The sequence below is a fragment of the Brachyhypopomus gauderio genome, chromosome 7, assembly GCF_052324685.1.
Source record: "Brachyhypopomus gauderio isolate BG-103 chromosome 7, BGAUD_0.2, whole genome shotgun sequence".
NCBI lineage: Eukaryota > Metazoa > Chordata > Actinopteri > Gymnotiformes > Hypopomidae > Brachyhypopomus > Brachyhypopomus gauderio.
The window spans coordinates 6,828,734-6,850,790 of NC_135217.1; the positions used below are offsets into that span (position 1 = coordinate 6,828,734).

At 43.4% G+C, this 22,057-nt stretch overlaps 3 protein-coding genes across 5 annotated transcripts; 2 read left to right on the top strand and 1 right to left on the bottom strand.

Moving 5' to 3' along the window:
* The first annotated feature begins 590 nt into the window (after positions 1-590).
* On the top strand, positions 591-7,303 carry taf6 (TAF6 RNA polymerase II, TATA box binding protein (TBP)-associated factor). 2 transcript variants are annotated; one of them, XM_077011222.1, is made up of 15 exons: positions 591-798; positions 1,410-1,571; positions 2,777-2,863; positions 2,989-3,142; positions 3,482-3,538; positions 3,710-3,829; positions 3,923-4,038; positions 4,130-4,207; positions 4,614-4,715; positions 4,906-5,088; positions 5,356-5,430; positions 5,593-5,718; positions 5,848-6,021; positions 6,305-6,502; positions 6,654-7,303. In XM_077011222.1, the coding sequence occupies exons 2-15, from the start codon at positions 1,416-1,418 to the stop codon at positions 6,933-6,935; spliced, it is 1,908 nt and encodes a 635-aa protein (XP_076867337.1). In that variant the 5' UTR covers positions 591-798; positions 1,410-1,415; the 3' UTR covers positions 6,936-7,303. The 2 variants fall into 2 exon arrangements, with proteins under 2 accessions (XP_076867337.1, XP_076867338.1); XM_077011223.1 differs by lacking the exon at positions 591-798 and adding an exon at positions 1,076-1,218.
* A 216-nt stretch (positions 7,304-7,519) lies between these two features.
* Positions 7,520-12,472, top strand: LOC143518626 (transmembrane protein 272-like). Of its 2 annotated transcripts, none has more exons than XM_077011238.1 (5): positions 7,520-7,663; positions 10,081-10,165; positions 10,392-10,442; positions 10,994-11,200; positions 11,733-12,472. In XM_077011238.1, the coding sequence occupies exons 2-5, from the start codon at positions 10,102-10,104 to the stop codon at positions 11,936-11,938; spliced, it is 528 nt and encodes a 175-aa protein (XP_076867353.1). In that variant the 5' UTR covers positions 7,520-7,663; positions 10,081-10,101; the 3' UTR covers positions 11,939-12,472. The 2 variants fall into 2 exon arrangements, with proteins under 2 accessions (XP_076867353.1, XP_076867352.1); XM_077011237.1 differs by having other exon boundaries at positions 7,584-7,734.
* A 1,506-nt stretch (positions 12,473-13,978) lies between these two features.
* Positions 13,979-20,372, bottom strand: LOC143518621 (uncharacterized). The gene is made up of 2 exons (XM_077011225.1): positions 19,998-20,372; positions 13,979-15,430 (listed from the first exon to the last, which is right to left on the bottom strand). Exons 1-2 carry the CDS (start codon positions 20,353-20,355, stop codon positions 14,985-14,987), a joined length of 804 nt encoding a protein of 267 aa, XP_076867340.1. The 5' UTR covers positions 20,356-20,372; the 3' UTR covers positions 13,979-14,984.
* Positions 20,373-22,057: the final 1,685 nt, after the last annotated feature.

The window sequence follows — 22,057 nt, forward strand, 5'->3', positions numbered from 1 at the left end:
TAATACACAGCTGAAATCAATCCGAGGCCACGCCTAAAACAAAAAAGAGATTTAAAAATAAATAAATTAAAAATGGGAGTATGCTGTGAAATTGGTATCTCAAAGGATTGCCACATATATAGATAGGGGTTCATATTGACTTTTAACTGTTATTTATAAGACGACGTTTCTGAGGCCACGCCTAAGACAGAATTGTAATTCCGCGCTGCACGCGTTAAGCAACTGGAAAGAGCTTCAATAAATTGCAGCAGTGAACTGGTATTTTCAGAAGTGGAAAGCACTAAGTTGTGAAGAAATAGTAATTGAGTTATTTTGTGTGTGTGTGTGTGTGTGTGTGTGTGTGTGTGTGTGTGTGTTTAGAGGCAGGTTTATAAGTAGATGAACGACATAATCGAATGTGTCCTGAAAGCTACATAACAGCGCCGCTCTTGAAATCGATTAATATTTTATCCGTAATTTATCGTTTTGTGTTGCTTTGCGACTTTTATTGCTTATATATGTTGACTTGAATTCAAACGAAGTAATAAATATTTTATTTTCGTATTTTGGTGTGAATATTTTTCTCAGGTTATGTGTGCGCGGTAAGGACCCTCGCCACACATTCAAAATGGCGCATTTTCAGAAAAAAGGGTCGGAACTCTAAAGCATGAAACAAAAATAATAATACAACGAATATGTTTGAGTAGTAATTATTTAGTTTAACCAAAAAAGCTCATCAGTTCCTGGATTAGTATTTGTTGCGTATTTAAAGGGTTTGCTGATTTATTACGGGTTGTTAGAACATCTATTTCGGTAAAGGTAAGTGCCAGTGTTAGTAGCCACTAAGTGGCTAGCTAGCTGTGAGGGCTAGTGCACTAGACTGAGACTCCAGCTGGGAACATTTCACTCATTTATTCACGAACAAAGCGAGACTCACATTTTACAAACGAGAAACTAGTATATAATGTATATAGTAGCATTGTAAAATAGTTATAAATTGGGATTTAAACGTTGTGCCCGTAATTTTTTTGCATTTAGTGCATGAAGTTTATTTTTCATTGATTGACGTTTTATTTAAATGAAAAATAAATGTTAGTGTCCGAGATCTCGGTGATATAAGATAGCAAACTCATGTTTTAAGTGAAAGTTTGTGATGAGGGAGGCTGTTTGGCGGTCTGACTTCTCCGTGCATCACTGAAGGGTGCTCGAAACGAGAAACCGACGTGATGTTTACTTTTGGTGCGATTAAAATATAAGTATTTGTTGTTAAAGTGATGAAACGCAAGTCTACGCTAATCATAGTAATGAAATTGTATAAACTTTTTTACGTGAATGTGTAATTCTAAATCTTTATCTTTAACAGTTTCATTGTTAGAACTACATAAACTAACTACAGAAGCCACCTAACCCATATATCCTGTCTCTTTCAGTTTGTGATGGCAGAGGAGAGGAGACAGAAGCTATGCTCGGTGATTTTGCCCACAGAATCCATGAAGGCGATGGCAGAGTCAGTAGGAGTGGGTCAGCTACAAGAGGACAGCTGTGTGGCACTCAGCGAGGAGGTCAGCTACCGCATCAAGGAGATAGCTCAGGTACTGTCCCCAGACCCACCTACTTACACTATCGAACAAATGAGATAAAACCTCCAAACCCATCCACTAACACTTCCGCATCAAGGAGAACCCACTATGAATACTACCACGTTTAAAGAGATCACTTTGATCCTGTCTACTAACCCTACCGCATGAGAGATCACTCGAGTACCACCAAATAAACCTACCCACTATCCATACTGTGTCAAAGGGGTCGCTCAAATCCGGCCTACAAACCGCACTGCATCAAAGAGACAGCGCAGGTATCGCCACGAAACCTGGTCACATCAAACAGATCACTCAGGTCCTTCCCACAAAGTCTACGCCATCAAAGAGATCACTGAGATCACACACACACAAAACTGATCACGTCAAAGAGATCACTCAGGTCTCCCACACAAAACTGATCATGTCAAAGAGATCACTCAGGTCACCCACACAAAACTGATCATGTCAAAGAGATCACTCAAGTCACCCACACCAAACTGATCACGTCAAAGAGATCACTCAGGTCACACACACAAATCTGATCACATCAAATAGATCACGTCAAAGAGTTCACTCAGGTCACACACACAAAACTGATCACATCAAAGAAATCACTCAGGTCACCCACACAAAACTGATCACTTCAAAGAGATCACTCAGGTACAGATTTTCACTCATGAAATCTACCGCATCAAAAAGATCATTCAGAGGCCACCCTCAAATAAATCTCCTTAACCTACTTATTTGTAGGTTATACTTTTTGTACTTATTTATTAACCCACTTCTCAATCTACATGGGTACTACTCCCAACCCCTAAGCATAGTTCTGCTGCATGTTGGACATACACAGTCCAAGGGTTAAAATGTCGAGATAAACAGTTACATCACTCAGTAATGCTAAAATGGATGACTGTGAATGAAATGTTGACAAACGCATCACGGGAAAAGGCGCAAACTGGCGACCAGTTTGTGCATGCTTGTTTCTGGTTGTATCCAGCTCTACTGACCATAAAATAGCTGCACACACAGAGGTTTCTGTACAGTTGTGTGTTGTCTGTACACCTACATTTGTTATAGATTCAGGAGGAACTGAATTATGATTGTCAGCAAGTTCACCACAGTAAGAACGAAGGTCTCATCACACGTATTACAGGGAAGATCTAAACGCCAGAATTTAACTTAAACTGGGCCGTGCTCCTCTGCTCTGGTTCTGCTAGGACGCACTCAAGTTCATGCATCACGGCAAAAGGCGCAAGCTGACGACCAACGACATCGACCACGCTCTGAAGCTGAAGAATGTGGAGGTGATTGCCCAGCACGACACTTCTCTCAGACACACGCCTCGCTCCCCGGCCGCAAAGGGCCGAGCTCGCGCGTTTTGTGCGCGTGCGTTTGTATGTGTGTGTGACCGCTGTGCCGTGTGCCGTAGCCCCTCTACGGCTTCCAGAGCCAGGAGTTCATCCCTTTCCGCTTTGCGAGTGGTGGAGGGCGAGAGCTGCACTTCTATGAGGAAAAAGAAGTGGACCTCAGTGACATCATCAACACCCCCCTCCCCCGCGTGCCCCTGGACGTCTCGCTCAAAGGTAGAATTAAAATTAAAGACGAGGTGTTAACACCGGAAGGATGTCTGCTGGCCAAAGTGCTGAGAAGACCTTGTGTTTGGCCGAGCAACCAACATATGGGCACTTAGACATTAGAGAATGTGCAGAGATGAGGTTCAGTGTTGTAGTGAGATATTGAAATAATAAAGCATAGCGTTAAAGTGAGATGAATAGATGTAGAGCCATACAGCGAAGCACTTCTGGATGAGATAAAGTGAGGTTTACAGTGTGATCAGGAAGAACAGATTGAGCTGTGCGATAGTGATGCTGGTTTAGGCTGTGAGGCTATCATATTGACTGATTTCCTGTGTGTGTGTGTAGCTCATTGGTTAAGTATAGATGGTGTCCAGCCTGCCATCCCTGAGAACCCACCCCCAGGTGAGCAAACCTCCCAGCTGCCGTTACAGTTCCAATGTGACATGGCAGATCAACAATGTGAATTTTCCTACTGCTGTTATTTTCTTCCTTCTTTGCTCTCTATCTCTCTCTATCACTATCTATCTCCATCTCTCTCTATCTCTCTCTATCTCTCTATCTCTATCGCTCTAGCCACAAAAGAGCAGCAGAAAGCCGAGTCTACAGAGCCTCTTAAAGCAGTAAAACCTGGTCAGGAGGAGGAAGGTGCTATCCAGCCGAAGGGACAAGGTGCAACCTCTGCAGAAGTCAAAGGTCAACGCCTGTCTTCAGGCTGCATTACACATTCCTTTACCTTCCTTTACCATTTTTCAACATTTACCGTGTGTGTCTTTCTCTTGGCTCCAGGGAAGGAGAAGTTGAGATTGAAGCCACGCAGCACCCACGAGCTCTCCGTGGAGCAGCAGCTGTATTACAAGGAGATCACGGAGGCCTGTGTGGGCTCCTGCGAGGCCAAGAGAGCGGTACGTGTGTCGCACGAGCGTTGGGTGTGTGTGTTCCATCTGTGTGTGTGTTCTCTTGCTCACCATCTTCTATTCTCATCTCTCACTGTAGGAGGCGCTGCAGAGCATAGCCACAGATCCAGGCCTGTACCAAATGCTCCCGAGGTTCAGTACGTTCATATCAGAAGGCGTAAGTGTGCTTTGCTTTCTCACTTTTCTCCTTCTCTCATGTTCAATCTCAGTTATTCATTTGTTTTTGTGCTACCAGTTCCCCAAATTGAGAATAGTTGTGCACTGACACTTCAAAGGATTCATATTCATACAGGGCCAAAGGTCATGTGATATCCAACCTGACATTATAATGGCAAACACAGGGTTAAATATTTTCATTACATGTTTGGTTTTCATTTATTTTTGTTCACAACACAATGACTACCTTGTATATTTCTGTAGGCATTTTTACCTTGTAGGCATTTTTGCATATCCACAATGTGAACAAGATTCATGTGTCATGTGGCCACATGTGGCAGCTGTTCAATGCACATTTGTGAAACCTGTGAATGGAAAACCAGTTTCTGTCTGTCTGTCTCCTTCAGGTGCGTGTGAATGTGGTACAGAATAACCTGGCCCTGTTGATCTACCTGATGAGGATGATGAAGGCTCTTATGGACAACCCGACACTGTATCTGGAGAAATATGTGAGTGTCCGTGGTCACAGAGCGCATAATTGGAGAAGAAAGGATTCAGACCACGCCGTTCATTAGGCTGATGATTTCACCATTTAACCCTGCTTGCTGGCTCTTTTTGCTGCCCACTGTGCTAATTCTAATTTCTTTTCTTGTGTGTGTGTGTGTGTGTGTGTGTGTGTGTGTTTGTCCGGTGAGCTAGCTACATGAGCTGCTCCCCGCTGTGGTGACGTGTATAGTGAGTAAGCAGTTATGTTTGCGGCCGGACGTGGATAACCACTGGGCCCTCCGCGACTTTGCTGCCAGACTCATGGCTCAGAGCTGCAAGACCTTTAGCACGACTACCAACAACATTCAGTCACGCATCACCAAGACCTTCACAAAGGTGGGCCATGGCAGCGGGTGTGTGTGTGTGTGTGTGTTTTATATCTATATAAAAAAGTTAAGTAAAAAAAAGTTTATATCAAAGTTTATATCGGACAAAAAAAAAGTGGAAATATTGGACCATAAGTTAAACTAATTAGCAAACACCAGTAAAGAAACAGATTTATTGGTCCTGTGGCACATGGATTTGGTGAAGACTGCATCTCTTATGGTAGTTCCATTTTCTCTCTCTCTCTTTCTTTACCTCCCTCCACCCTGTTTCTTTCAGTCGTGGTTGGATGAGAAAACCCAGTGGACTACACGCTATGGCTGTATTGCAGGCTTGTCGGAGCTCGGCCCTGATGTGAGTGTCATTCCTTCACTGTGGGAACACCACAAACTTGGACCTCTTCTGCAACTTCCCCCTGGGATCAGTTAGGTACTTCTGATTCTGATTAGACCTGTTACACTCCTGCTCACCCACCGGTGTTTCTCTCTCTGTCCTTCTCTCTCTCTCTACCTCTAGGTAATAAAGACGTTGATAATTCCTCGGTTGACTGTGGAAGGATCGCGTATTAAAGCAGTGATGGAGGGGCCAGTAGTGTCCAACATTGACAAGATTGGAGCGGATCATGTGCAGACGTTGCTCCTGGTGAGGCCTGTAGGAGGCGCTGTTGGGGGCGATGGGCACATAAGCAGGGCTGTATCACACAACAAATACATCGAGAGCTTTCTCAGTGCGTATGTTTGCATAAGACACCCTGTTTATGTCCGCTGGCAGAAGCACTGTGCAAGTGTGATTGCAAAGATGCGTCCGGCCCCAGACGTGGTGGATCAGTACCGGGTTGACTACGGTTACCTGGGCCCCATGCTGTGTTCACACGTGGTGAAGGCCCGGGCCCAGGCCGCCCTGCAAGCCCAGACCGTCAACAGAACCACACTCACAATCACACAGGTGAGACAGACGTGCTCGGTGCACAAGGGTTATTAAATAGACATCAGGTAAACGGGTAAACAAAAACACCTGAACATCTGGAGATCATCCGTGACCAGTGTGGGACAAATTTATTGTCTTGTGTATGGAATCATTCATAAACAACGCTGGATCCCAAATAGCATCGCTAAGGTTTAATACTTTGGTCTGAGAATCTTTCCTGTTGCTTGATTATTTATTTAATTGATGATCGTCAGGTCCAAATGTGTGTGTGTGTGTGTGTGTGTGTGTGTCCGCCCCCCAGCCCAGACCGACTCTCTCTGTGTCTCAGAGTGGGGTGGCTATGGGCCCAGCAGGAGGCTCCCGGACCCCCAGCATCATTAAAGTTCCCAGTTCACTCACCCTCATGTCCACTCGCCCGGGAACGCCCACCCAGCCCTCACCCCCAGCCACCAAGTACATTGTCATGGCAACCAGTGCAGGGGCCGCCTCCACGCAGCAGGTAATGAGATAAACCCTAACGTCCACAGGCATGTAGATGTGTACGGGCGTTCACACCCACTGTACATACTGTGTATGATGTCTGCATTTAACTTTATTTCCTCATGATCTTTCAAACCCTAACCCCGCCCCCAACCCCTGCCCCCTCACAGGTGATCACGCTAAGCTCCTCCCAGTCAGGCTCGCCTGTCACCAGCACCGTTCCCAGCGGCCCCACCCCGCTGCAGCCGCTTGTGAAACTGGAGTCTGGGGGTACTGGCACAGTGGCAGGGTCACGACCCCTGCAAAAATATATTGTAGTGTCTCTTCCTTCGTCATCATCTTCCTCACTGGAGCACAAAAGTGTTCTTCCCCAAATGGGCACCTCCCCCATCAGCATAGAGACCAGTGTGAAGACAGAACGCTCAGAATCACCGGCTACGAGTGCTCCATAACCACACTAAACACACACACACGCTCTACCTGTCTCTCACACACTCACTATGGCATTTACATGCTGATAAAAACATCCAAATGTTTGCCATGTGATCATGTATGTCTTTATACTGTAAAAAAAACAACAACAAAAAAAACAAATATACCATGAGACTCTTTACTGCAAGATATTTTTGAGAAAAGCTAGGCTAAGGAAGTGTTTTGCACACATCTCACCTGGTCCGTGTTAATTTGTCGCTTTCAAAATTCAAGATGATGGTAGTACAGAGGAAATTTGATATTTATGGTAATTCGAAAAACTGCGGTTTTGAATAATAATTTTGTTCTAGTTACATTTATAAATAAAGACTGTAGGTCTCAGAAGTGATATTTGTCTTAAAAGTGATGGTTTGGAAGGAGACCTCAACATGCGAGTGAAGAAAGTAGCGCAGCAGAATCAACACGCGTCCATCTCTGAGCTCACGTGACCGTGAGCCATTGTAAATGCTTATCAGAAACGTTCTTTAATATTTCATGTTCGTTTTATATTCTGTAATAAATCTGTTTTTTAACGACTGAATTGTTATTTTAGCGAGTAAGCGTTTTCAAGCATAGTTTGAAACGAGCTCTTCGTGTCGCGCAGCTTTTCGAGTGAAAGTTTAAAACCTAAAACCGAAAGTCCCGTTTCCGGTGTGTAGGACGTCCTCTTCGTTAGGAGAACTGACCGTCAATATAGTCTAGTTCCCCGGTAGGTTCTTACTTATTTAGCCCCTTTAACACTTCACTGAGATTACCTTCAGAGATACTTTCAAAACTTTGGTAAGAAAATGTTCTTGTGCCTTTTCTGAAGTGGGACGCGAGGAGTTGTGTCAGGAGGAGTTGGTGAAAGTAACGCGTTAGTCTTCAAGTCTGCAGATTTTCTAAAGTATTAAAATGTTAAACGTTAATTTGTAGCATTTCGTTAGTCGTCGCAATCTTAAACAGCTTCATAACTTTGGATCTGTCGGGTTTTGGAAAGTCTCGCTACCGATAACGTATTTACATGATTGAAATCAGCTATTGATCTCTATCTCTTGTGACAGTTAAATAAACTCATAAACTCACACCCTGATATAACTCGGACACTTTCACCCGACAAGAGGAGCCGCGACGTTTTAAAATGGACTCAAAAGTTGACGTTGAAAAGATTTTCTACAGAAAGCCACTCCTTAAATTCTTTGTATTGTGTCGTGACTACAGAGTTTAGACAAATATGCAAATCCTTCATGAATCAATGCATCTTAACAAAGTTGGTCAGTTACTTTTTCCTGCATTTAACGCTCGACTGACGTGTTCGGCCACAGCGCCAGGACGGCCCACACTAATGTCGGTGTGATTTGGGTTCGTTTTAAGACTAAACTCAGACTTCCAGGTAAAACTGAATGTGGTTGAGAAGACTCACTGTTTTTGTTTTTAACACGTGACTACTGCAACGCCACAGATATTTCACATTTATGAAGGGACACTTGAGGTCCTGCAGGCCTTCCGTACAGACTCGTGAATTTCATGAATTTGTGTTGATTTTCATACCAGACATCGTTTAGACAATAAATAAGCGACAAGTCAACGAAAGTCTCGCTTTATGGCTGGTGATCAGATTAAATCCGTCAGAAAGAAACAGAAACCACAAACGTGGATGTGGTCCATCACAGCACTTGTGCCCAGGGGTGCTGCACAGAGTATCTGTACAGTGGTAGAGGGAATGGTAGTGGGGTTTGACTTGTGGAGGTCTAGTGCAGATTACTGCATTCGATTTAAGACTTAGTTCATGATGTAGAGGAGCGGAGAACTGCTAAATTCATCCTAGTCTGGTGTCCTTGGTCCAGGCCTGGAGCCTTGGTCTCTGTCATTCCACGTTTACTCGTGGATACAAGCACTTGTTTTGTGTGCTTTGGCAATTCTCTCTATCACACAACTATCCCTGTATCCAGCAGCACACCAGTGCTGTGAAATTCACTCTGTTCTGATGCCTAGAGATGCTTTAAAATCAAAAGGAGTGTATGTTGAAATCAGCTCTTGTACATTGAAGCTGTTGAAATCAGCTGTTGTACGTTGAAGCTGTTGAAATCAGCTATTGATTTCAAACTCTTGTGCCCAACTAATTTCACACTTTAGACACGGGGTCTGGATATAACTTGGACACTTTCACCTGACAAAGGAATCCGTTACCATTTTAAAGTGGACTCAAAAGTTGACGTTTAAAAGTTTTTCGACAGAATGTCACTCCTTAAATTCATTGTATTGGGTCGTGCTTACAGAGTTTAGACAGATATGCAAATCCTTGTTGATGAATCAATGCATCTTAACAAAGTTGGTCAGTTACTTTTTCCTGCATTTAACGCTCGACCGATGTGTTCGGCCACAGCGCCAGGACGGCCTACACTCATGTCGGTGTGATTTGGGGTCGTTTTAAGACTAAACTCAGACTTCCAGGTTAAACTGAATGTGGTTGAGAAGACTCACTGTTTTTGTTTTTAACACGTGACTACTGCAACGCCACAGATATTTCACATTTATGAAGGGACACTTGAGGCTTGTGGCTGCCTCACAGTCCTGCAGGCCTTCCGTACAGACTCGTGAATTTCATGAATTTGTGTTGATTTTCATACCAGACATCGTTTAGACAGTAAATAAGCGACAAGTCAACCAAAGTCTCGCTTTATGGCTGGTTATCAGATTAAATCCATCAGAAAGAAACAGAAACCACAAACGTGGAGGTTCTTCCACGTTTACTCCTGGATACAAGCATTTGTTTTGTGTGCTTTGGCAATTCTCTCTGGGTCCAAGCGTGTGTTCTTAACCTTTTGTCTTGGTGACACTGCAGTAGGGGTGGGAACGCTGGCAGAACTATCCCTGTATCCAGCAGCACACCAGTTCTGTGAAATTCACTCTGTTCTGATGCCTAGAGATACTTTAAAATCAAAAGGAGCTCTTAAATAGGGCAAACCTTTAATTGCGCATCATAGAAGGGAAAACATGTGCTGTTTAATTTGCTTGTGTTTGTGGAGAAATGACTACTTGCCATGTGGATTCTCTCTGAAGTGAGAACACAGGTGGTGTTCTTGCTTCCTTTCTGATCGTTGTGTGTGAGGCACTCACCCCACCCTTTTACCTCCGTCACTGCAGGATGAGCGAGGGCAGGAGACGATGGAGAATAGGTCTTTACTACAGAACATCCGGACGACCGCTGTGCTCAGCGTGCCTGTGCTAAGTATGCCAAACCAAATGCAGGGTGCTGTGTGTTTGGGAAGTCGCATTAAAAGTTTCTCGCTCATATTACACAATGTACACTTTCTGATTTGCTGATAAATTCCCTGAGCAAATGTGGCCTGTGAGAACGATGATTCAGGAGGGCGTACATGTCCATTCTTGTGTAAAACTTTATGCCTAATAATGCTGTTTATTAACTCACTAACTGGTTCTTCATTTTTGCACAGTATTGTCCAAACTCCTTGCGATTGCTTTACCCATCGCCCAGGTGGTCATTGGTAGGTATATGGTTTCAAACAAAAACATGAATTTGTTTACCACAAGCTCACAAACATTAGTGTTATGTAAATTGTAAACTATTGTTATGTAAAGTGATGATGGTGGTGATGGTGCAGTAAGTAGCCTACTTCCGTGAATAACTAATGTCAGTATTAGACAGTTACTAATGTAGCAGAGAATTCTCAGAGCAACTTGCTTTCAGACCAGGATGGTTTGATCTTATCCGCAAAAGGGCAGTGTGGCGTTAGTCTTCATTCCCGTCAAGCAGTTGTTCAGTAATGTCTATTTGATGGATTAAAACCTTCATGCCCAGCAGACAACACTTTTACGACATGCTCTGACTGACCACTAGGTGGCAGATGTCAATACATAAGCCTGCTGAGATGTTTACTGCTAGTATGCACTGTACACACGCTGTATTGTTGACATTAAGCACATATTATCGATATTTTAAAGTGTCCTGTTAAAGACGTGAGAGGAGGAATTGGAGAAGACCAGAATCATGATTATATGTATGTATGTATGTATGTATGTGCACGTGACCCCCCAGGTCAACAGTACCTGGAAAAATGCCCCAGGCAGCCGAACATACCCATTTACCTGCTGGTGTCCGGTGTGTTCGGGCTTGTCTTGGCGCTGCTGTCCTGCCTGCCGTGTGCACGCGAGGATGAACATGGCAGTTCGGGTTCCCTGAGCAGCCTGTGCACTGCCTGGAACTCCCTCGTCACCCTCTTCCTCTTCATCTGGTTCATCTCCGGTAATTAGAAACACACACATGCCTTTGCACCACAGCTGCCAGAAAGACAACACAGAGAGGAAACCTGATTGGTCTGGATTAACCAGAGATTAAGGTTTAATGCTGAGGTCTTGATGTAATGCTAATAGTAGGAATACCCCTCTGCTCTTTCATGTTAAATATCCAATCTGGAGCTCAAACCCAGAATTGTGCAGAAATGAGTCAAGAGCTTCAGTTAATGCCTGTGGACTGGTTGTTGGTCCCAGGTTGTCTTGTTTGAGTATTTCCAAAATGTCTTGCATTTCTTACTGCAGATACTCACCTGGAGTCTTCTTTTGTGTGTGTGTGTGTGTGTGTGTGTGTGTGGTAAAATAAATAATTAAATGCTTGAGGATCATCCAGGTGACTTTTTTAAAATAAAAGGTTTAGATGGATTACTAGAGTAACAGTCTTCTTATTCCTCTTATTGATTTTATAAGAAGTGAATTTTGCCAGAGAATTCAGGTTTGGTGCCTTCAGATAATTGCAAATGTCTCCTTGTCTCCCCCTACAGGTAATGTGTGGGTCTACTCTATATATCCACCCAACTACGATACCAGTGCTGTGGATTACTGTGCTAAAACAGTCTATCTGTTTGCGTTCTGGACTATAAATGCGGTGTATATTTTACTGGGCATACTGCTGGTTGGGGGGTGTTGTTTGCTCTTCTGCATGTGTCTGCTTGGCAAGGCCATCAATAACACTCGTGATGAGGTATGATTGACAGGCCATTGATCTGGTTCATGTTGAACTCATTCCCCACTAATGGAAAAGCAAGGCAGTTGTATACTTATATACTTGCTGTTATGTGTGATGCTTTGCTTTTTTTCTTATAAGGTGGGTAGTGGACAATTTCCTGATGCCTGAGTGAGGGATAAATAAATAATTGTGTGTGTGTGTTTTGGGGCGGGGGGTGATATTTAGTTCCTTTGCTTCTATGTAATTGTATATGTTGTCAGGCTAAAATATTAACAGATTAAATAATCACGGGAGTTATTACTTGCTGTATTTAGTCCTGAGCTGGCAGATTTAAAGCTGTGGGACTGAGTGTGCTCAGAACTGCTTGTCATCTGATTTAAACCGACACAGTTGCCAACAGCCAGGAACATAAGTATGTATGTTTTACGAATGGGTAGGAAGGAGTTTACTATTGGGATCTATATGTCCAGTCTGTAATTATCTGTAAGAGGAAAGGTGGGTCTTTACTACATTTCTATAGTGACGTGAGCTTCAAATTACACATATAATGTGGCACTGAAATACTGAGAGAAAGAAATAAAAAAGTGATTTACACAATGGCGTCAATAATAAAATTATATTTAAATGTTTTTCTTTATACAAAAGACACAGTGTACACATACATATTACACACTTGCAAAAAAAAAAGAATATAGTTGATATACTACATAGTAAATGTAGTTTGTCCAAATACATGAACGTAGCTCAAGGCTTTCTATAAGGCACGTAGGGGAGAAGTGAATCATGTGTGGGGAGGGTTTAGGGGCTGTGAGGTGGGGTCCCTGACTCCTGTGTGGCAGGAGTATCAAGAACATAGCTGGCACGTCCTGAACTACTGCCCCACAACAACCTCACCATTCAGCCATGAGCTGACTCCAAGCCTAAAGGATTTGTTCATGTGAATTGCAAAGTGTTTCCATTATCCTGATTTAATGGTGAGGGCGAGAGCTTGACTACAACTGAACAGTTAGGGATCTTTAGTACTGACATCATAAGTGCACTCCACCTGTAATGAGACCCAAGTGTGCAGAGAGGCACAATGACGTTTCCCAATCATTTCCCAGTTATCAAAGTACAGGCTCCAAGATGATCTGGTTCAAGACCTTCGCCTCTGCGTATGAAAGGAATGTGAAATTAACATTCTGTTGCTGAAACAGAAGGCCAGTGCCATCAGCCCGTGGACCATGTGGAGAATGGCGCTAGAAGCTCACGGCAAAGGAAACGAGGAAGTGAACAATTAAAAAGGTTTTTGGCCTGTGGTTATGCAAAGCATAATTCTGACGAGAGCAGAACTCGAAGTCACTGCTACCGTCACTCATTCAGGAACATAAAAGTTGTAATATAAACGCTCTGGACGCATTATAACAAAATAAATTACAATAAGACTTGGAATGTTTTTGCCAATATTTGGAACGGTGATCAGTTTTAAGAAGAGGAATGCCACAGATTTGTGGTGCAGAAGTGATAACGTAACACACTTTCATTAATGCAACATCCTTACACCACAGGGAAATGGGTTGTTCCACACCCAGATAAACTGTAGCAATAACCTCGTCATGCCAACAAAGACTGAATTTTGCTGACGGTTCAGGGTTCGGTTTGTCTCTTCTCCCATCACTCAGGGCTTGACTGGGACAGTTGGGACAAGTTGCAGCCGGTTTCTAGCGGTCTGGCCACTGCATTTGGTGTCTTCTAGTCACTGATGCTGGTCCTCCTCATTAGCACTCTTAGAGAGGTGCGAGAAGCCAGAGTTTCTCTTCTCCTCCAGCCTGTCAATACACACACACACACTGTCCATATTTTGTGTTCAGAACTTTTATGCACCTTCCTACCCCTTGTGAAAAGTGTAATTGAATGTACAATTGCTAGTCTATAGAACAGGCGTACTCAACTAAATTTGTCCGCGGTCCAATTTTGGCAGATACCTGTGCCCTGAGGTCCGGTGCGGCGGGGGTGGCGAACGTAAGTTGTTGAGCGGGGGGGGGGGGGGGGGGGGGGTACGGTGCGCGAACGGTGCGCGAACGGTGGAGGCGTTTATACTTTCGCGAGCGTCACTGCAGTGTTCTCCGAAACGATAGGCGTTTTGTCCGAAACGATATGTGGTAGAAACACCCCTCAAAACAGGGGAATGAACATTTACCTGACCAATTTTAATGTTGCTATATGTTTCAGGTTTGAAAAGTGCTGGAATTTAGGTTAAAGTACTTTAAAATGCTTGAAATTGTAACTACTTGGTTTCACAACAAATAGCTGTCTGACTGAATCGTTCTCTTGTATTAGGTTAACAAATACGAGCCTCTTGTAATTCCAGGACGAAACATGAGAGAACGTGAAGACGTGAAGATTGGGCGTTTTTTAAATAAACAACCATTAAATAATGTGATAAAAAGCGAATTATTTCGAGTATATGTATAAATATTTAACTTAATTATGTTTAACATGCTGGGAAATATTGAAATGGACCTTGAAAGTGACGTACAAGTGCTTTAATTCCACCTTATAAAGGTGTATGAACCCTGAAAACGTGACTTTGTTCATTGCGCTGAAGCGCGGCGCAAAGTTACAAAATTCGAGAGATGCACGACCTCTCGAACCGACAGCGCGCGAGACACTCGCGCACACGCGGAGCCACAGCGATTACATCATTTTCGCGAAGCGTCAACCAGGCAGGCTTGTTGTTGAGCGGGGTGGCGAACGTAAGTTGTTGCGCGGGGGTGGCAAACGGAACACTCGTGACGGAGTGTTTTTTCAATAGCCCTGAAATAAATGCTACGGTTTTGTTTTGGTCCGTATCCAGTTAATCAGGAATGAGATTGGGTCCGGACAGGACTGCGTTCGGGTCCGGATCCGGACCGCGGTCCGCCAGTTGAGTACCCCTGCTATAGAAGAACAGTTCTTCACTCACACTTTCCTGAGTCTACAAGTAGAGTGGTGGAGTTCTTCGCTTTCCCCTTCCCCCTGATTGGCCGCCCATCTGTTGTCCCGCCCTCCACCTGCGTTTGGTTGGTCTCTCCCTCCTGCCGGTCAATCATGGCCCTCTGGAATGAGCGTGCCAGGCAGGCGCTGATGTCTCTGGCCCGCTCCGGCCGGCTACACCAGGCTGCTTGCAGTAGAGGAAGACGTTTGGGTGGGCGGCATCAGCTGTGCAGTACGCGATGTCCCGCAGGTACGTTTTGGTCAGCTGCCTGCCTGTGCTGATCTCCTTCACCTCCACGTAACGCGAACGCACCACCAGCGCATGCTCCTTCTCCAGTGACGCCCCAGCGGGAGATCGCTCGAGCAGCCGCCCCAGGGCCTCCTCCGCCTGCTGCACGTCCAGGGAGTAGACCTTATCCGTGCCCAGGTAGTGCACCTTAAAGAGAGGGTCTCCATGGGACAGGCTCTGGACACGGACCCATCGGAACCGCTGACGGAACACTGCCGGAGATTTCCACATAGTCTGCGTGAGAAGGAAAAGGCTGACCAGAGACGTGCCTGCTGAGAAAGGAAACAAGTTTTTATCTGCATTTATTACATTTATTCATTTGGAATTAGCTCTTATCCAGAGCAATTTACAATTTCAATCAAGTGACAACAGTAAGCAGTGGTAAGAGTGTTAAGAAACGTAGGGCTTTACTGTTACAGCATGCTGCACTGATCAGCTCTCCCACTGTAATATCAATTCTCTAACATTTTACCTCATATAATTTAGAATGGGATGTTTAAGAGGGACAGGGTTCTGTGTGTTTGTGTTTGGGGGTGTGATCTTACTGTTAAGTGTGAAAAAAACTTACAAACGTTAACTATGGAAATGTAAGCAAATGACATTCGTCAAACAGGACTGTGAATTTGAATAGGCGCTAATATTATCTATTAGGGGTGGGAATCGTTTACTATCTCACGATTCGATTCAATTCCAATTTTGGGGGCCACGATTCAATTTTAAAATTGATTTTCGATTCAAAACGATTTTCAATTCAAAAAACAATTTGATTTATAAAAATGTCTGCTTCAGTCTATAAAATCTGCATGATCTACTACAGTCTGCTTAGCAAGACAGAATGACAAATACAGAAAATTAAGTGTCTCACATTTAATTAACAATGACAAATACAGAAAATTAAGTGTCTCACATTTAATTAACAAAAATAAAGTGCTTTGGTAAAATAAAATTGTTTTTGTTGTGTTACCAAAATTCTTGAGCTTCATTTTGCAAGCTGTCAGGGCTGACTCGGATGCACTTCCCCCAGCCGTTGCTAGGGGCACCAGAGTCAGTCCCCGACTAAGTCCCAGACCTGTGTAACCGTACACAGCCAGGTCCCTGCTTTCTCTGTGATTGCTTATCTCCTGCGTTGCTTCCTGACCCATCTCAAGTTTTCCCAATCCTGTATTTCTTCCTATCCGTTTTGCCTTTATTTTTGGGAAGGGTTTTATTTTGCTGTGGCGTTGTTTGCCAGTTACTTCTGCTGGCGTCCTTGGTTTAATTTTCGCGTTGCATTTATCTGCGCTGTTTTTTAGTTACTGTTGTTATTTTGTTTCTTCCTACCGTCTCAATACGGAGTGTTATTTTTCACGCGTTGTATTTTCCACGTTGTTTTTTTGTTTCTATTTACTCTGTGCCCTCACGGTTTTGCTTTCTATTCTCTTGTGCGTTGAGTCTTCTGCGTTGTTTTGTTTGTTCGTTCTGGGTCGCTGTGCGCGTTTCCCTCTCGCTCATACATGTGACAAGTGTCAAACGTCTTGATCTTGCAAACCGGCACTTGGGTCCACCCTTCTCTATATTATTTCTCACCTTTCTCTATATTAACGCTCCCGTGCTCACCGCGTTACACAAGCCTTGCACACAAGCTACATTGTGTCCAGTTCGGTCTTCCCTGGCATTCGGTAAAAACCAAAATGAACCCATATTTTTGCCTTAAATGAAGACGGGGCAGGTTGAATATCTCTTTCCTCCGTCTGTTTTGAACCTTTTCCGCGCATGAGTGTGTTCCAGATTTTGGGACATTTAAAATCGATTCTGAATCGTAGTAAATGAGAATCGATTTTTGATATATGAATCGATTTTTTGGCACACCTCTATTATCTATGTTAGGCTTTTTACAATAAATACTTTTAATAACCATTAAGTAGTGAGTGTAGACATTTTACTAGAGGTGTATTCAACGAAGGATTTTCATAGTCTAATCTGATTCGTCAGATTTTCCCTTTAGTCGACTAATCTAGTACCTTAAACGGGATCCCATTCTCATTCAGGACTTTTTCCCACTTCAAAGTAAAAACCTAAAACACTCAGATAAATGAATAAACATGGTAGGTTGGCTTTATTCAGCTTTTATTTATTTACTTATTTTTAATGAAACGCTAGAGAACCGTCAGTGCGCAGTGTGCATATCGAACAGGCACAGTGCAAAATGTCAAAAATATTTTAAATAAAATGTGCCTGCCTGAAAATATTTAAAAATTGCCACACAACAGAAAAAATTCTAAGTAAAGGTTCAAGTAACGGGGTTTAAAAAGCAAACAACAAAAAAATGTTTATAGGCCTACTTGCCGAGACGCACTGCGACGAGACGACCGAAACACAAACGGCTGTTTTTTTTTTCCGCCTTGCGCGTTTTAAATGGTATACCATGTGGTTGTTGTCGTGCGAAATGAAAGACGTTGATGACATAACTTGCACTTTACTTTGTTTGATTCATCTTTATCTTTTTTTGCAGTGGCGGACTTAGCAATTTGGGGGCTCAAGGCGAATTTAGCTAGGGGGCCCATCAACATTAATATGCAAGAAATAAGTTAGCTAGTCAGGGGGCCCCTACAGTGGGCTGCAGTGGGAAGGGCCCAAGGCAGTTGCCTAGCCACGCCTCTATGCAAAGACCGCCTCTGCGCGTCTGTGTCAATTTGTGACACGTTAGCATTAATGCTATATGGTCCGCAATGGAGCTTTAAATATCCTTTTAACCGGCGTGAAAGAAGCAAGCACAGATATAGGTCCGTATTCACCTGCCCAGACTGTCTTAACTGCCTGTCTGTAATCACAAAATTAACAGATTCAATAATGTTAATCGTTACATTTATATGCAGATTAAAGAGCTGCACTCTTGCTGTACCTGTTATTGTAGGGTAACTCCGTCCCTTACGAAGACCGCTCGTGGTATTAGAAACTACTTTTCAGCATTCACGGGTGATTTGTGAGGACCACGAAGCGTGAGGAGCACCCTGTGGTTCCTCATGGTTCCTGCTGGACCAACTCCGCTCTCAAACACGCCGAGTTTGAAAAATGCTCCTCAGAGACTCGGGGCGCTTATCAGCGCCCTCCAGCTCAACTCTGCCCTTCATAGATTTGACATGGGAAGAGAGTTTGGACTCACAAACATTCCCATTCACCTTAATATTGTTACAAAACATCACCCTATATGAGACTACACTAAATAACAACACAACTATAATTACAAAGAAGATACGTTCATATAGATATGTCACTGAGAACCAATGGAAAGTAACGGTACGCATGTCTACAAAGTACAACATCTTCTATCCGCAAGCATACTGTGTCCAGTTAGATTACAGCAGCGAAATGTCCACCAGTATAACAGTCGCAGGAGAATTCACAAACAACTTTCGCCATCAACTTACAATAAGAAGGTACAAGCCTACGCATACAATACTCTGACATAAATCTAACATTTGTACAAAATGAAACGAGGTGTCTCTTACGAAGTGTCTTCTGAAAATTCTTCGATGGATCACACCAAACCCGAAGTGTTTTCCCGCTCTTCGTTGTTCATTTATGCTCAATTAATCAGCTTTCCTTGCACAAACGTCGCGAAGCTAGTTGTGTTGACCAGTTGTATAGTAACGAAGTAGAACTACTTCACTACTGTACTTAAGTACTAAAATGCTGTATCTGTACTTTACTGGAGTATAATGTTTTTCTTCTACTTCGACTTTTACTTCACTATATATTTCCATCAGCTTAATACTTTTATTCCGATACATTTTTTACGTGCTGTGTAGTTACTCGTTACAATTATAAACATGTGATCAGGTTGTCTTATGAGAAAACTGCATGCTTCGGTCACATCTCGTTTACTCTGCTGCTGCTCATTTCTGATCCTATCCTTCCTTGTCACTCCAAATGAGAATCTCAACATCTTCATCTCAGACACCTCCATCTCCGTCACCTGTCTCTTTATCAGTGCCAGTGTCTCCAGTCCATACAACATAGCAGGTCTCACTACTGTCCTATAGATCTTTCCTTTCATTCTAGCCAACACCCTTCTATCACAAATCACCCCAGAAACTTTGTCCTCCACACCACCCTACCTGCACTCTCTTCTTTACCTCTTTCACTTCCTCCATTACTCTGTACCCTCGACCCTAAGTAGGTAAACTCATCAACCTTCACCAAATCAACTCCTTGTAACTGGACCTGTCCACCGTCTACCCTCTTATTCACACACATGTACTCTGTTTTTCTCCTGCTCACTTTCATTCCCCTGCTCTCCAAAGCATATCTCCATCTTTCCAAGCTCACATCCACCTGCTCCCTACTCTCACTACAGATCACAATGTCATCAGCAAACATCATAGTCCAAGGGGACTCCTGCCTAACCTCGTCCGTCAGTCTGTCTATGACAATTGCGAACAGGAAGGGACTCAGGGCTGATCCCTGATGTAGTCCTACCCCAACTTTAAACCCGTCTGTCATTCCTACTGCACATCTCACTGTTCTCATACATATCCTGCACCACCCTCACATACTTTTCTGCTACTCCTGACTTCCTCATACAATACCACAGCTCCTGTCTCTGTACTCTATCATAAGCTTTCTCTAAGTCAACAAATACACAATGTAACTCCTTCTGTCCTTCCCTATACTTCTCCATTAACACTCTCAAAGCAAACATAGCATCTGTGGTGCACCTAGCTGGCATGAAACCATACTGCTGCTCATAGATCTCTACCTCTCCTCTAAGCCTAGCTTCCACTACTCTTTCCCAGATTTTCAGGCTGTGACTGATCAACTTTATTACCCTGTAATTACTACAGCTCTGAACGTCACCTGTATTCTTGAAAATCGGCACCATTATGCTTCGTCTCCACTCCTCGGGCATCTTCTGACCTTCCAAGATTCTGTTAAATAACCCAGTCAAAAACTCCACTGCTGTCTCTCCCAAACATTTACATGTCTCCACTGGAATATCATCTGGTCCAACTGCCTTACCACACTTCATTCTCCAAATTGCAGCCCTTACTTCCTCCTTGCTCACCTGAGGCACTTCCTGATTCACAACCTCTACCTCTTCTAACCTTCTTTCACTTTCATTCTCTTGATTCATCAGTTCCTCAAAATACTCCTTCCACCTTCCCAAGACACTCTCCTCACCAGACAACACATTTCCATCTTTATCATTTATCATCCTAACCTGCTGCACATCCTGCCCATCACGGTTTCTCTCGAAATTATTCCAAATAATTCGCTTTTTATCTTATTAAAAGGGATGGTACCGTGTTTGGTGTTACGGCCTGTCTAGGAATGAGGACCGTAACAGTGGTGTAGGTGAACAACAGTGTGAATGTTAGTGATGATGGGACTACAGAAGTGGGTGGTTAAATGTGTATTATACAGAAATTGTATTTACAAGACATAGACGTAACTGGTCTCAGCTTCAGGAGTGGCCCAGGCCAACATAACAAACAGAACAGAACTGTAAAATAAACGAAACACTGGCTGAACAGTTCTCCTTGTTACGTCCTCATCTAGGCTAGAGGAACAGTAACAGAGAGGTGAATGTTGTTATAGAGGCTGAATGAAAAAGGGACTGGACAACCAGGCAAAAATTGATGAAAAGTTAACCTTGTATTCAGACATGGTAGTAGATAAGACAGATGTAAATGTCTTCAGGAGTGGCCAAGGCCAAAATAAACAAAACGTCACTCAGAACCAAAAGGCTTTACCAAACTATACTTACAAATAAAACAAACAACATATGAACTAAACTACACTTACCAAACATGAACAATAAATACATACAAACAAAATGGCAGCCACTCCCTACCACCAAAATGTACTACCATCAAGAAACACAACAGGTATACATAAAGGCCAACATAGAAACAGACATTAATGCTCACAGCAACAAGAGGTTCACAAATTCTGTTTTAAGCTCGAAGCAACACATGTACATGTTCCCCTTTCCTATCCCCCCTCTCTCTCTGTCTCTCCAACTTCCTCCTTCCTCCCTCCTTTTATCCTCATCGTCAGGTATGACGACAATCCTGGTAAGGACTGGATAGACTGGACTGGACTGGGAAGGGTAGGGGTAAAATCCGGGACAAACCTGGAATCGAAACAGAACAGAAAACACCACAACATAAAAAAACATACAAACAAACCCTCACATTACATCTTGTATTATGTTAACAAATACGAGCCTCTTGTTGTAATTCCGGGACAAAACATGAGAGAACGTGAAGACGTTAAAGGGAACCCCGGCTGGTAACACTTGTAAGCCTTAATATGCTGTAATTAATCTAAATTATTAAGACATGTTGTAAAAAAAAAATCACAAAAGCAGCAGATTTATTTACAAATCAACGCTTTTATTCGAAATATTTGACATATGGGTGCAGCCATGTTTTCTGACGCGCAATGCCTGCTGGGTAGATGACGTCAAATGGTTGCAGCGCGCTAAACTTGACTGTGGTTGTAAGGAGTTCATGTTAGTTAACTGAGCTATCTTAAAGAAAACCATGCCACACTGTGTTGCCGTTGGATGTTATTTCCAGTCGAAAGGCAGTGGCAAGACTGATATTAGTCTTCACAGTTTTCCCAAAGATAAAAAGAGGAGAAAAATTTGGGAAGCAGTGTGTGGACGAACACAGCTACCAAAAGACCCGCGGCTCTGCTCTCTTCAGTCCCGATGCGTTTGAGTCATTCAGTAGAGCCCGACTGGTGAGAGAGTTGACGGATGCTGTTGGTTTTAAACGTAGACTAAAAAAAATGCAGTGCCCAGTTTTCCCACACAAAGTCCAAAAGCCCCAGAATGTGGAGCGACAACCGCACAAAGAACCGTGAACATAAACATGCGCTGGATTCTCTCCTGGCGTCCCGGCAACAAC